We start from the raw sequence: 15347 nt of genomic DNA on the forward strand, positions 1-15347 counted from the left end.
AGAGCTTGCATCGGTGTTCAGCGTCAGTCACTGCTGTTGTGGCCGAAGGTGCTGAATTTGCTTACTTGGAAAGCTTCGATGATATTGCCACGCCCACTTCTTGTATTGTTTTGATGTATTTGGGTTTGATCGGCAGGGACGGTTATCAACGCTCGACGCTGTCGGCGAAGTAGTGTTCTAGAAGCGTCGCGATTGTAGTAGATCGGTTTGTTAAGATTGCGCCCCGCACGCGAATGTTCCAGCTTTGTCTAGAGATTAGGCCGCCACCAGCGATATAGCTGGAAAGTTCAATAGCGCCTGTATAAAAGCCGACGCGCGTGACCACTTGTCAGTTGATCGACGGTCGACGTTCTGTCCGCCGCTATCAGTGTATTGCTGTAGTTTGACTTTTAGTTTCTCGGCCACAAGTTAGGCCAAATAAAGAGTTTCATATCGGACGTGTTCACTGCTGCCTTCGTTGACGTCACGACCACATGACATCTGGCGGAGGTGCTGTTCCTTCATGATCCGGACGCCTCCGTCAAGCCGTGAGCAGAGCCCACACCGTCAAGAAGACACCGACCAGCGGGCCAGCCGCAGGCAGTACGGGCCTCTACCCGACAAGACCAGGAAGACCCCGACCATGCCCACCACATCAGCGACAGCGACAGCACCCATGGTGCCTGCACCTGTGCTGCTACATCAGCCGCGGGAGCCACCTACCTTCCGTGGGTCACCGCTCGAAGACCCGGAAAGTTGGCTTGAAAGGTACGACCGCGTCGCCCTTTACAACAACTGGACTGATAACGACAAGCTACGGAACGTGTACTTTGCCTTGGAAGACACCGCTCGAACATGGTTCGAGAACCGAGAGGCCATGCTCACAACCTGGGACCTTTTTCGCGCCACTTTCCTGGACACGTTCACGAGCGTCGTCCGGAAGGAAAGAGCCGAAACTCTGCTAGAGACTCGTGTACAGCTGCCGAACGAGAACATCGGCATATACATTGAAGAAATGGTCTGCCTCTTTCGCCATGCTGACCCCGCTATGTCCGAGGAGAAGAAGATCCGCTTCCTAATGCGAGGAGTCAAGCAGGAACTCTTTGCCGGCCTTGTTCATAACCCACCTAAGACGGTCGCGGAATTCGCCTCGGAAGCCACAACGATCGAAAAGGCGCTTGAAATGCGTACGAGGCAGTACAACCGCCGGATTCCCACGACGACCTATGGGGAGGTTCAAGTGCCGCAATCCGACGACCTGCCAGACACGATGAGAGCTATCGTGCGGGAGGAGCTGCGAAAACTGTTGCCGTCCTTGCAGCCTGAAGTAGACTCGATTACTGACGTCGTGCGCCAGGAAATACAGCATCCCTGCGAGCACCTCAACTAGTGCAGCCTGAGCCACAAGGGATCAGCTACGCCGCTGCAGTCCGCCGCAACGCTCCTCCTCGCCCGCGTCAAGACGCCGCGCCGCCGCAGCAGTTCCGCCACCAGGCACCGCCGCCGCCACCACCGACGTCATACCGCCTGCCAGCCGGCCAGCGATCCGCGCCGAGGAAGACCGACGTTTGGCGCGCCCCTGACAACCGCCCGCTCTGCTACCACTGCGGGGAGGCCGGCCACACATACCGCCGCTGCCAGTACCGACAGATGGGACTACGAGGATTCGCCATCAACGCGCCGCGACCGCAGCCAGGCAAACGGCCTCGCGACATCGACGACTACCTAACCGGAACGCAGTGGCAAGAACGACGTCCTTCACGCTCGCCGTCGCCCGGCCGCTACATGTCACCGCACCGCCGGCCGTACACTGGACCAAACCGGGGCCGGTCGCCTAGCCCGTATCCGGAAAACTAGGAGCAGCAACCGATGGAGGTGCGGTTGCTGTACGACGAACTACCGAAGATCCTCCGCCGATGACGTCGCGACGAAACCTTCAGAACACGATGCGAACCAGACAGACCCCTGACGACGAGATCTTGCGGACCGAAGACCCGACGACGCAACATGGAAGCAGCGGAACAAACCGACGCAGCCGTGACCCGACGCCAAGACCCAACCGCAACGCAAGACGACGAACTAGCGACCTTGACGTTCTCATCGACGGCCACGTCACCGCTCTCGTCGATACTGGAGCCGACTATTGCGTCATCAGTGGGCCCTTCGCCACGAAGTTGAAGAAAGTTAAGACCGCTTGGGAAGGCCCCGAAATCCGCACCGCTGGAGGCCATCTGATAACGCCGATTGGTGTCTGCACGGCGAGAGTCACCATCAATAACCGGACTTATCCTGCGAGCTTTGTAGTCCTGCAAAACTGCTCCAGGGATGCAATACTTGGAATGGACCTCCGAGGTGAACACGGCGCTGTCATCGACCTGAGGTCCGAGTCAATAACACTAACCTCAGATAAAGCGCTCCCGCCCCGCGCGACGCCAGGGAACCATGCATTGAATGTGATAGAAGAGCAGGTGACCATTCCGCCGCGTTCCAGCGTCATTATTTCCGTCGGCACCGAAAAAGCTGAAGACATCAAACGTGTCATCGAGAGCGATCAGCGTTTGTTGCTAGACCGTGACATTTGCGTCGCAAGGGGCACTGCTCGGTTGCATGAAGGTAAAGGAAGCGTGATGCTAACGAACTTCAGCCAGGAATACAGACACCTGAGCAGGGGCACGACGATTGCATACATCGAAGAAATCTTGGCCGTCAGCGATGCGTTTGCCTTTTCAGATTCTGACGAAGCTACGACGACGATCCCTGAGCCACCCTTCGACGTAAACCCAAGTCTTCCCGCTCGCCAACAGCAACAGCTTCGACGCCTTCTGTAGGAATACAGGGACTGTTTCTCGTCGTCATCGCGGTTCCGACAAACGCCCCTTGCTAAGCACCGCATAATAACAGAAGAAAATGCTCGACCATTCCGTCAGAGTCCCTACCGGGTTTCGACGCGGGAACGGGAGGCCGTTAAGAAACAAGTTGATGAAATGCTACGCGACGACATCATCCAGCCATCCAACAGCCCGTGGGCGTCTCCCGTGGTGTTAGTGAAGAAGAAGGATGGGACCCTACGTTTCTGCGTCGATTATCGTCGCCTGAACAAAATCACAAAGAAGGACGTGTACCCTCTCCCACGGATAGACGACACCCTGGATCGACTCCACAACGCGAGTTACTTTTCGTCGATGGACCTCAAGACCGGCTACTGGCAAATTGAAGTCGATGAGAGAGACCGAGAAAAGACCGCCTTTATAACACCGGACGGCCTGTTTGAGTTCAAGGTCATGCCTTTCGGTCTTTGCTTGGCACCTGCGACTTTCCAACGAGTCATGGATACTGTATTAGCTGGCTTGAAGTGGCAGACTTGCCTTGTTTACTTGGACGACGTCGTTGTGTATTCCTCGAACTTCGACGAACACCTCCAGCGACTTCAATCCGTACTTCAAGCAATCAAGAACTCCGGGCTCACCCTGAAGCCAGAAAAGTGCCGCTTCGCGTACGAGGAGCTCTTGTTTTTGGGTCACGTGATCAGCAAGACTGGAGTGCTCCCAGACCCGCAGAAAACAGCTGCCATCGCCGCTTTCCCGCCACCCACCGACAAGAAGGCCGTGCGCCGATTTCTCGGCTTGTGCGCCTATTACAGACGCTTTGTCAAAGACTTTTCACGGATCGCCGAGCCACTAACGCAGCTCACAAAGACCGACGTCGAATTCAGGTGGCAAACAGCGCAAGTCGAAGCATTTCATGAACTGAAACGACGCCTGCAGACACCTCCGATACTTGTGCATTTCGATGAATACGCCGATACGGAGATTCACACCGATGCAAGCAGCATAGGACTCGGCGCCGTCCTTGTGCAGCGGACGGGCAGACTGGAAAGGGTTATCTGTTATGCTAGCCGGTCGCTGTCTAAAGCAGAGGTCAACTATTCCACAACAGAAAAGGAGTGCCTCGCCATCATCTGGGCTACGTCAAAGTTTCGCCCCTACCTCTACGGCAGGCCCTTCAATGTTGTGAGCGACCATCACGCCTTGTGTTGGCTAGCTAACTTGAAGGACCCTTCAGGTCGCCTCGCACGGTGGAGCCTAAGACTTCAAGAATTTGACATTACTGTCGTGTACAAGTCCGGAAGGAAACACTCCAACGCCGACTGCTTGTCTCGTGTCCCCATCGACCCACCAACGCCCGACGACCAGGATGATGACAGCTTCTTGGGAGCCATAAGTACCGAAGACTTCGCCGAACGACAGCGAGCCGACCCAGAACTGAAGGGTCTAGTGGAATACCTGGAGGGCAGGACCATCGTTGTCCCAAAAGTATTCAGGCGAGGATTGGCATCATTTTCCTTGAAAAACAACATCCTCGTAAAGAAGAACGTCACTCCGGCCCGAGCCAGCTACCTTATCGTTGTACCTTCGGGACTGCGACCAGAAATTTTGCATGCCCTGCACGACGACCCAACGGCTGGACACCTCGGACTTTCCCGAACGCTCACACGAGTACAAGAAAAGTACTACTGGCCACGCCTTGTCGCCGACGTCACTCGCTACGTAAGGACGTGCCGAGACTGTCAGCAACGGAAGACACCGCCCACAAGACCAGCAGGCTTCCTTCAGCCGATCGAGCCTCCTCGGCGACCATTCCAGCAGATCGGGATGGACCTCCTGGGGCCGTTCCCAACGTCGACTTGCGGAAATAAATGGATCGTCGTGGCTACCGACTACCTCACCCGCTACGCCGAAACAAAAGCCCTGCCCAAAGGCAGTGCCGCTGAGGTAGCCAAGTTCTTCATTGAGAACATCGTCCTTCGACACGGCGCCCCAGAGGTTCTCATCACCGACAGAGGTACGGCGTTCACGGCTGACCTGACTCAGGCGATCTTGGAATACAGCCACACAAGCCACCGCCGCACCACCGCGTACCACCCACAGACCAACGGCCTCACCGAGCGTCTAAATAAGACCATTGCCGACATGCTGGCCATGTACGTCGACGTCGAACACAAGACGTGGGACGCCATCCTTCCGTACGTGACCTTCGCGTACAACACGGCCGTACAGGAAACGACGCAGATGACGCCGTACAAGTTGGTCTACAGACGGAGCCCAGCAACGACGCTCGACGCCATGCTACCAAACATGACCGACGAGGAAAACATCGACGTGACCACCTACCTACAGCGCGCCGAAGAAGCACGACAGCTCGCCCGCCTACGGATCAAGAACCAGCAGACGACTGACAGCCGCCGCTACGACCTTCGACGACGCCACATGGAATACCAACCCGGTGACCGTGTATGGGTATGGACGCCAATACGCTGACGAGGACTTAGTGAGAAGCTTCTTCGATGATACTTCGGACCGTACAGGGTACTTCGACGCCTCGGCGCACTTGACTATGAGGTTGTCCCTGACGGCATTACGAACTCTCAGCGGCGCCGTGCGCGACCTGAAGTCGTCCATGTCGTGCGCCTTAAGCCATATTTTGCGCGTTAGCGAGCCTGGGGACTCTATTTTTTTTGTCCTTTGTTATTGTAATTTATTTGTGTATGCACTTGTTTTTTTTCTCTTCTATGTTCTTTCACAAGCATCAGGACGATGCTTTTTCAGAGGGGGACAATGCCACGCCCACTTCTTGTATTGTTTTGATGTATTCGGGTTTGACCGGCAGGGACGGTTATCAACGCTCGACGCTGTCGGCAAAGTAGTGTTCTAGAAGCGTCGCGATTGTAGTAGATCGGTTTGTTAAAATTGCACCCCGCACGCGAATGTTCCAGCTTTGTCTAGAGATTACGCCGCCACCAGCGATATTGCTGGAAAGTTCGATAGCGCCTGTATAAAAGCCGACGCGCGTGACCACTTGTCAGTTGATCGACGGTCGACGTTCTGTCCGCCGCTATCAGTGTATTGCTGTAGTTTGACTTTTAGTTTCTCGGCCACAAGTTCGGCCAAATAAATAGTTTCATATCGGACGTGTTCACTGCTGCCTTCGTCGACGTCACGACCACATGACAATATTTAGGATGACTTGAACTTGACGGCACGCAAGAAGCAAGACAAGTTCACGAACTATTTTTGCGCGAAATAAACTGCGGTAACTTGCAAAAGAAGAAGTTGCCACCTTGTTATTTAGCATACTAGTTGTGAGCGAATTGTCATGTTAGTGCTTGTTGTGAATTCCGGAAACTGTTTCGAGACCTGCTAAGCCTTAAATACGCATATTTTATATTTCGAATTATCAACATATCAAACTATTTCGCGATACCCTTCGAGTTCGATATATCCGGAATAGACAGTACTTGACCACATGTAACCTCCCTGTAAATGTGGCTTCACTGCAGTGTTAGGGTACTACGCCGTGAAACCACCTATCCAGGGGAAATCCACAATGCCGCAAAGCCACACATATTAGCTTCACTTCGATTAATTGTTTTTTTAAGTTTAAAATTAGAAATAGTACAGGCGCGTAACTTATACAGGGACTTAGGAAGACAAGGACAAGTGCATACTACCAACTGAACGTTTATTTCGACAGCACTGACATATACATACCGAAATGTAGAAGTATTGCAAGAACAGCCGATAAGTAGAGGTGTGCGAATATCAAATTTTTCGAATACGAATCGAATACGAATATCCACCTTCGAATATCGAATCGAATATCAAAGGAAAAATGCCTCCACAGTAACGATATTTTATTTAACATGTAGCTATTTCAAGAAATAAAACATTAACAGCCTGACTGGCAACACAACATACACTGCCATCTCTAGAACACAATGTCCAGGCTAGCACAATGCACATCACAACACAAGCAAATATCTCGGCACAAAGAAAGTAATGACTACACGTTATCATGAAGAAATATGAGTTGCTCCACATGATCAGGCAGCAGGCGCTCCATTGTAACAGAGACACCCTCCCTGCCACTGAAAAGGCACGCTCGCTTGGAACAGAAGTGGCTGGTATAGGGAGTTACATGCGGCAAAGCTTTGCCAGAGTGGGGTATCTGAAGGTGCCTACAGTCCGCCACCAGTCCCATGAGTCACTGTCTTTCTTCAGAAGTGGTCCCGCATGGTGAACGAGTGGTAGTGCGGCACGTTACGGCCGCATAATATTGAAAATGTACGATTACATGATCGCCAACAGCGCTGCACGTCGGAGATGCACCAGCAATAAATCATACGTATTGGGACGCTCGTCGCAGGCAGATATCGTGCCTCTGTGTACTTACGATGTTTATCGCTCCTCTCGGCAACGTTTTTAGCTATACGAACGCAGCAGAAATGTGGAAGACGAGTTATTTCATGCATGATAATTGAATCGCATATTCGAATTTTTCGAATATTCGAAGTTATTGAATATTCGAAACTTTTCGAAAACACGATTTTCGAATCGATACGAATATTTCGAATGTAATATTCGACGAATATTTCGAATGTAATATTCTACGAATATTCGAAACTTTCGAATATTTGCACACCCCTACCGATAAGAGAACACAGCGAAGAAAATATAAACGATAAAAAATAAAAGATACCACTGCAACACCTGACCATTCAGTGGCGTTCAGTTGGTAGTACGCGCTTGTCCTTGTCTTCCCAAGTCCCTGTACAAGTTATGCGCTCGTATTTCTAAGTATCATGAATCACCAACTCGCGCAATCAGCCATTTTAATTAAGTTTAAAAGCTTGTTAAATGGGCCTATATGTGCTAAGTATAGGAAATTTTAAAATTTAGCATATTTTAATGCTTATAACTTGCTCCCTACTGCTATTCAAATCCTGCTGCTATTCAAAGTTGCTTCCATTTCACTTTGAACCAAAAAAAGTGACATTTGCACATGCCTAGTTCCCATTCTTAAAAATATTGGGCAAGTTAGTTGGGTCAAGCCAAAAATTCCCCTTTTTCTTTATAACATGTCATATATATACTATTCGAACTATTCAATTTGAACCTCGACTTCACTATTTGTCCATCACTAGTGAAAACACATGCAATCAAATGGCAGAGAATACGGTCACAATAATACTCCGGGACGTTGGTGTTTACTCACCATTCGGCAAGTATGGACGAATACGCCAGCGAATTCTCGGCCACGGGCGACAGGAAGTACATGGGCACGTTGACCTGCCCGGTGGTCTCCAGGTGACCAGAGAGGCACTCGAAGAGATCATAGGTCACGCCCGAAGGGTAGCAAGGGATGAGCACATTACCCCCCATCTTGACAGTCATGGCTGCAAAAAGCACAGAAGTGAGCTTAGGAAATGGTCACATTTGCATTTGATTTCACAAGGCAGACCATAATGTAGCGCAAATGTACACATCATTGACAGCACAAGCCAGCTTACAATTTTGAAAAAAAAAAAAAAAGAAAGTATCAGATTAGACACAACAGAATTGTGAGCAACAGGACTGCTGCTGTTACAAAATAAATCTTCGAGGATAACAGCAGTCATCTCTTGTGTTTCTTCAACATGTTTTTGTTGGAATGTTTCAGAATAACATCGACGAATTATTTTTATGTTTGACTCAAGCCATATGATATACTAGACTAACGCAGTTACAGGACTTTGCCACATATAGAACAAATACACCGCGCAATATTAAACACATTTAGAGACATCTAGTGGCTGGCTACTCAGAGCCATAATTATGATTTACAGTGAAGTATGCATGATCTCCTACAGTGCATAACTCCTGTAACCTGGATCCATTGAACTATGAATTCACTGAAGGATTCGTACGACACCATTTCTGACATGTGCAGCTCTCCAACGTGTACTTCAAATGACATGTGTGATACTGCACTACTTCCCACGCCTGTTCAGTGTGCCAGGGGTGTGCTTCCCTGTCAAGCAGCATTTCGTGCCTGCACTAAAACTGCAATTTTCTAATTTTCTGTACAAATTGGAGAAACACGAAAATTTGATCGTTGTTGTCCATTTGTGCTCTCACCTACTGTGATGCAGAACTCTCCAAGCATGGTGTCTGGGTTGGCCAATGGTGTCTGCGTCAAGCTGGTCAGGATGAGTGCGTCGGCATTTCTCAGGGGTCCGTGCTCGATGGGCTTTGGGTGCGTAGTTAACGTCGACGAGCCCGACATGTACACAATCTGCCACAAGATGAAAGAAACTAGTGAGACCACCTATTCTTTTGATCTGACAGGTCAGAACACCATTCGACGGAAAATAACAGAACGTCACACCTCCTAGGGGCCCGGTCCCATGACCACTGCAGGAGGATGCAGAATAACCGCAATAAGGTTTCGTCTCTAGGTGACAGGCTATAGCGGCACCCATTCTGTACATTCATCCTTACAACAGGGCCGGTATCTTTCAGGCGACCGTTTTCAGAAGTACTTTAACTTTCAGGAGACTAGCGCCGGACGCGTTTGGCCCCCTACAGTCCAGTGTGGTTCAGCAGAGCATCAACTATGCTAGACAGCACGCCACGAACGTCACTTGTTGGCGCTGAGTGCTAATCCTGTGGAAACCATCAGACAAGAATACTGCCCAGGAGTCTTCCTTCTTCTTCCCACCCAGAAACATACATGCGTGTAGGGGCAGCTGTTACCAAAGATTGTTCATGAATGAATCTCTTCATCGTCTTTGGTGCGACTGCGTTTCTTGCGGCGTGACTCGTGGCATGGGTGTGCAAACATAACCAGCGCCGACCCTTGTTGTGTCCTGCCCGTCTTGTGTCACACGTGTTTGCGTGATCATACCATGAACCTGTACCATCTGTCCCAGTTTATCCACTCTCTTGCAATTCTTGAGGTGTTGCTCCGTTAACAAGGTTAGGCACATGCCTGTTATGCAACAGTTTATGCATAGTGACAGCTGATGTGGCCCTGCAAATTACTAATCTCAGATCTGTGGTGATCAGCATTTCCATGCACAATGTAACCAGATCACAGGTACAAGGACCGATGTACCTTAACTGCTGCATGGAAAGAGGAGAAATAAAGTTAAAAAATTGTTGATATACTAGAAGGCAAACGAGACTAAGAAAATGTTAATGGTGGCTACTCGTACACGTCCGTAAACTTGCTCATCAATTGACTCACACAGTAATTCAGAGCCGTTTGTGAGACTGAGTGAGTTCACGTAGGCATGAGCTTCAGTTAGCAGAGGTCAAAACCTCATAAAAAGCTTGAATGAACTTCAGTCGAAGTCTGTGAGTCAGTGGGAGTATAGCAGCATTTGATTTTGGGTGATTATGAGTCTAAATGAGCCTGGCTGAGCCTGATTTTGGTGAGTTGCGAGTATGAGTGAGTTCTGTCTACATTGTCCACCTATGGTTGGTCTTCACTATGGTCTTCGCCAACCCTCAAAGGGTTAAAAAGGACAACTTATAGCAAAAAAGAGAATGAGCTTCGAAAGGCTCCTACCTTTTCATGGTCAGCTGTGACGATCCAGTTGCAGCTGCCCAAGCAATAACCAGAGCTGACTGCAGACACTTGAACCATTCCAAATACGTCCTGTAGGCAAAACAAATAGTTATATTCAGACTCATCACACACATAAAATAACAGCTTTCTGGGGAAAAAAAAGGCACTGATGGGTGTTTTCACAACAACACAATTATGAATCAGAAACAAGCATTTAAAGCAGACGCTTTTCTTTTTATTTAAAAAACTTGAATGGCATGAAAAATGCCAGTCAAGCACAACTCAATTCTGAACTTTCTTTGCCTAAGACAAGATTTGGCCTAGGGCGTAAACATTCCCTTTTCTTACAGCGGTAAGTAATATAGTTTTTGTGTTTTGAAGACTGTAAGGCTACCTGTTAACCTGATATCGTGTAATATGTCTTTGGCCTTCTTCCATGGGAGCAAAACTGCAGAGGTCATATCCGCTGACGGGCCGCCAAAAGCAGACATTGGCATACATGTTCAAAAGGGAAGATGGCAGCACCTTTGTTGGCTAATTTAAAGAGATGAGAACAGCATGCAGAAAACGTGGCAGCTGACCATCATGATTTCTGCCCACTCCCACCCTCTACCCTCCATAGAGCGCTCAGTAATGAAGTGCACTCCTACACTATCAAAGGAAATAAAGGAACGGTGCTATGTTTCCTCTGACAAGAAAAAGAAATTTTGGCGCCGCCCTCGAGTATACAGGAAAGCAGTAATGAATGAACATTGGTACTAAATGACACACAAGTGGTCTGGGCTAAAGCAGCAAGACACAGTTGAAGATGGTCACCATGCCACCAAGCTGATGAAACGATGAATGGATGACATTATAAAGAAATGAAGGAAGGGGAGATCGGTCCACATTAAAACAAGCAACATCTACCCTCATAATAGCAAGACGAAGCATTCACAAAATGAGAGAGAGAAAAAAAAAAAAAGAGTCCTCACCACTTTCTCAGCAAACCCAACCACCTTGACCTTGGAAAGGCTGATGTTCACATCTTGCATGCTGTACAACTGCCGCCAAGACCTCGGTTTTCCCAAGTCGAGTGATGGAAGCTGTAGAAACCTGACCAGAAAAGTAAAGATGGCAGAAACAAAAATGCAGTCACCAAAACATATTTTAAAAGTTAATAAATCCTAACCAACTCAAACATAATTTTGCTAATGATTTAGCTATCATCAAAAATACAGATGAAAGAAGCCACAAGCTTACTTTAGGGCCTGTTGCTTCCATCTGGTCGCAGTTCTCGGCTTCGGAGTTCTTTCTATGTAGGTGACAAGTTCTTCCATGAATTGCCTGGAAAAGTAAGCGGAGTAAGTGACCGAATAGTCCCGTGACAGTTCTTTACTGATGTAAACGCAGACTCAAAGGCCACGCACGATTAATGTAAAGAACAGCAGCACTTTGAGCAAACTTGAGGTACCTCGTCGAATACAAATGCTTAGCACATGACACGCTGCCCTGCCCAGAAAGGCAGTACTGATGTCGTGACAACTCTGCTTGCACAATGCAAACTGTTATTAGCAAACGTGAAACCTGTAACCACTACTCTACTGCTATGAATGGTGGGAGCATGAGGGCATTTCATTATCAGTATATCAACAGAACAAAATATGAAAGGTCAATCTTAATAATGCATATGCTTCACGGTGAGAATATCCCGTTTCATAAGTGGTGTTTAATACCGTCAAAAGCCAGTAACATTCAGTCCTCTGCTTGGTGCGCAAGTAACAAAACTGCGTCGTTACCTTCTGTTAATGCTTAAAAATACGGTAATGCACAGTGAAAATGGTTCAACGCAGTTTGTAGATTAAAAGCAGACTGCTACAAAATTTTAGATTGCATGAGTCGTACTTCTCGAAGCGTGTAGATAGAAGGAAGCGTGTAGATAGAAGGGAGTCGACCTGTTGCGCGAGCAGAGAAGGGGCGTAATCTAACAGCGCTTCTCCACCGGTCATGACTCGTTATTTTGTTTGCCGTTAGATGACGCCAAAAGCAGACGTGCTTCCTTTCGCTGTCCGGTTATGGCGCTGTTGGCAGCTGCCGCAGAACGCAGTCCATGCGCTCGAGTGTTCCCTTTCATAAAGGACGACAGTGTACATAGTAGTGACAACCACTACGTGCTTGCATCGCCTGCTTAGATGCTGATGACTGCCAACAAGAAAACTATACCATTAACAGCTCTGGAACCTTGAAAACATAGCTTTGGTGTTATATACTAATTGCCACTAACAAACTTGGTCAAAGGGAAATCTCGTTAATGTTGGATAGTGTGCTATGAGACCCCTTTCCCCTACCTTCCGATAAGAAGGGTCGGCTCAGTCATGTAGACGGTTCCCTTGAAGCCTGTCCTTTCCGTGACATAAGGCAATGCCAGCATGGACTGGTAGTTGGAGATGAGGATGACATCGATATCGGCAAAGTCGACCAGACCAGTCTGCAATAAAACACGAAGACAAATAAAACCGGGGATGACGATGCAACAACAGTGATGCATACACGATTTTATGTGGCTATCAGACATTGTGCAGTTCCCTTTTGCGTGACCTGACATTATATCTGCTCTTCACAATGATGCAATTTTAGCAGATATTTCGGAGAATGTCTTCACGAAGCAGTTATTAAAGTTCGACATCGTGAGTGCAGCAGCTTTTGTGGTTTTACACACCAAAACCACGGTGTGGTTACGAGGCATGCTGTACAACTAGTACTTCAAAGATGAATCGAGCAAGCAGTAATGAGCACCGCATCTTTTCTAAAACGCTTCCAAGTTTGCGCCATGCGACATATAAGTGGTCAGTATCAGCAATATATTTTGTAGTTACGAAGGCTGGCCTGGTAGATGCAGAAGATTAAGAAAATTTTTATACTATGTTTCTAATGTGTTCGCATAACAAACACATAATCAAGATGTGCGAATGAAGCGAATGTATATATGATTGCCAGCATATCTCGCGCAGTTGGATCTGCCTGCAGGCAATATCCTCCTGCTGTTGCGTTCTCACCTCTGGAAGGCAGAATTCTGGAGCACTGTCAACAAACACACGTCCATTTGCCTCCTTGAATTCCTGCACAAAACAACGGCACTTGTCACTCAGGAACTTGAAAACATGAGACCAGAAAGCGTCGAGATGTACATCGTCTCTTACCCCTTCTAACTGCGCATCACCGGCCTCTCTTGGAGTCCACAGGGGCAAGTTTGAGAGCCGTGTGCTAAAATAAAAAAATTAATAAATAAAAGTCATTTGTTGAAGTCACATACTCAGACCATGTTTACCTTATAATTTGGGAAGCACTACACTATGCATGTATATACACACACGTATGCACTCAATTTTGGCAGGAAATACTACTCAAGATGTCGGTCACTAATTAAGTAAATGCAGACTTTTTTTGTAGGCATGCTGTGGACATGCTTCAGCCAGATTAAGTACAATGCATTGGAAAGTTACTGACTGCAAATGTGAGTGTTACGAACAAGATTTGAAGATGATGATGGGAAAAAGACGTGCATGAGTTTCATTGAAACCATGGCATTGCTGGTTTCAAGTAAGGCACACGATGACAAGGTGCGTTGATGTGCGACACTGTGCATGACATCACAAACGGTAATTAATATTATTCCCGCAAAGTGGGGAATAGATGGGAAGTGAGAATCAGGCAAATCACAAATATCAGGCGAATCACTCAGCACCTGAGGACAAGCGGTAGAGGCAAGAATCCGAGGACGGACGTTGCATCCAGACCACAGTCGAACATGATGAGGGTGTTTTTGAACTTCAGTACGCTGCATGGTTTGTTTGGGTTGCTGCTCAAGCAGAACTGAAAGAAAGGGTATTGAACCCTAGTTAAAGGACTGTCGACGTCAAGCGTTTATGCGAGAACCAGAAAACAGCAAGCCATACTCACGAGCTTCATTGTGAACGACTCGAGACGAAACTAATCAAACGAGATCGATGTCACTATGTGACTGCATACATGAGAGTGCGTTAAGGAACTCTATTCCTGAAACGCATTGGAGCGTTTTCATTATGTGGTGTTACATGTCCGATGCTTTCTAAACACGGAGCGCGTAAACAAATCGGGCTCATTCAGAGCTGCGGTTGATTTCACCGCTTTCAAACAGTCAGTAAATACAAAACCGCAACAGATACAGCTGGCCGGCGGAAACCAAAGCAAAATTCGAATACAATACGGATAAACAGTTCACGATATTGTGCCAGCTTCGCGCATTTTGAGATGTAGTACGCGGGGTTTCAGAGGTTTCTGCGCTGGCAGGCGGCGTCGGTGCGTCGGAGGGAGTGACATGTCCATAGAGCCCATGGGGACGAAGTTTGGACACGATGGTAGCGCCGTCTGGATTCTAACGGTAGTTGCAAAAACAATTAAAAATGTTATCTTGCTCTCAACAGAAAAAGCTTTTATCATCTTTCACATCCAATTTAGTTTTAAGAACTACGAATATTGTTTGTAGATTTTTTAGCTGTGTATAAAATGAAATAAGTTTCAAAAGCACAAGGCCGCTTTGATATGGCGGCGGGGCGGCGTTCCGCGTAGCAGACGATGCCGTCGTCGTCTGCTTCTGCGTCGCCGCTGTCCCCCGCTCGCTCCGGCAGCCCCCTCTCTGCCCTCCCGCCCTCCCTGAATTTCTCTCGTTTCCATAACGTACACTGTGGTCAATTACTCATTAGGTACTCACAAGTACCTTACATACTTACTTTAGTAGGGTAGTGCTGCCGCATACAGGTCGAGCGAAATGACAACGCTGATCACACAAACTTGCTGCAATAAATTATTTTATTGCGACTGCATCGATGTTTATACAAAACGAACGACACGTAAGTAGCGTTTTAGCATGTATACCAGTGAATAACATGCATGCATAAGCATTTATATACAAAGAAGGTACGTACTACGCATAGCCCCATCACAGATGTCCGGAGCACAGA

The 15347-nt window shown here is 48.1% G+C and overlaps 1 protein-coding gene across 1 annotated transcript in view; it reads right to left on the minus strand.

Moving 5' to 3' along the window:
• The window catches only part of LOC119383588 (integrator complex subunit 9), a 35011-nt gene extending 20343 nt beyond the window's left edge, over positions 1-14668 (minus strand). The window contains exons 1-10 of the mRNA XM_037651829.2: positions 14308-14668; positions 14093-14220; positions 13548-13611; positions 13404-13466; positions 12696-12835; positions 11611-11694; positions 11343-11463; positions 10369-10458; positions 8934-9090; positions 8032-8212 (exon numbers count right to left, since the gene is read on the minus strand). Of these exons, the coding sequence (XP_037507757.1) occupies positions 8032-8212; positions 8934-9090; positions 10369-10458; positions 11343-11463; positions 11611-11694; positions 12696-12835; positions 13404-13466; positions 13548-13611; positions 14093-14220; positions 14308-14316 (1037 nt within the window). The 5' untranslated portion in view covers positions 14317-14668. The remainder of the gene's footprint in view (positions 1-8031; positions 8213-8933; positions 9091-10368; positions 10459-11342; positions 11464-11610; positions 11695-12695; positions 12836-13403; positions 13467-13547; positions 13612-14092; positions 14221-14307) is intronic.
• Positions 14669-15347: the final 679 nt, after the last annotated feature.

Source organism: Rhipicephalus sanguineus, chromosome 2 (genome assembly GCF_013339695.2).
Source record: "Rhipicephalus sanguineus isolate Rsan-2018 chromosome 2, BIME_Rsan_1.4, whole genome shotgun sequence".
Taxonomy (NCBI): Eukaryota; Metazoa; Arthropoda; class Arachnida; order Ixodida; family Ixodidae; genus Rhipicephalus; species Rhipicephalus sanguineus.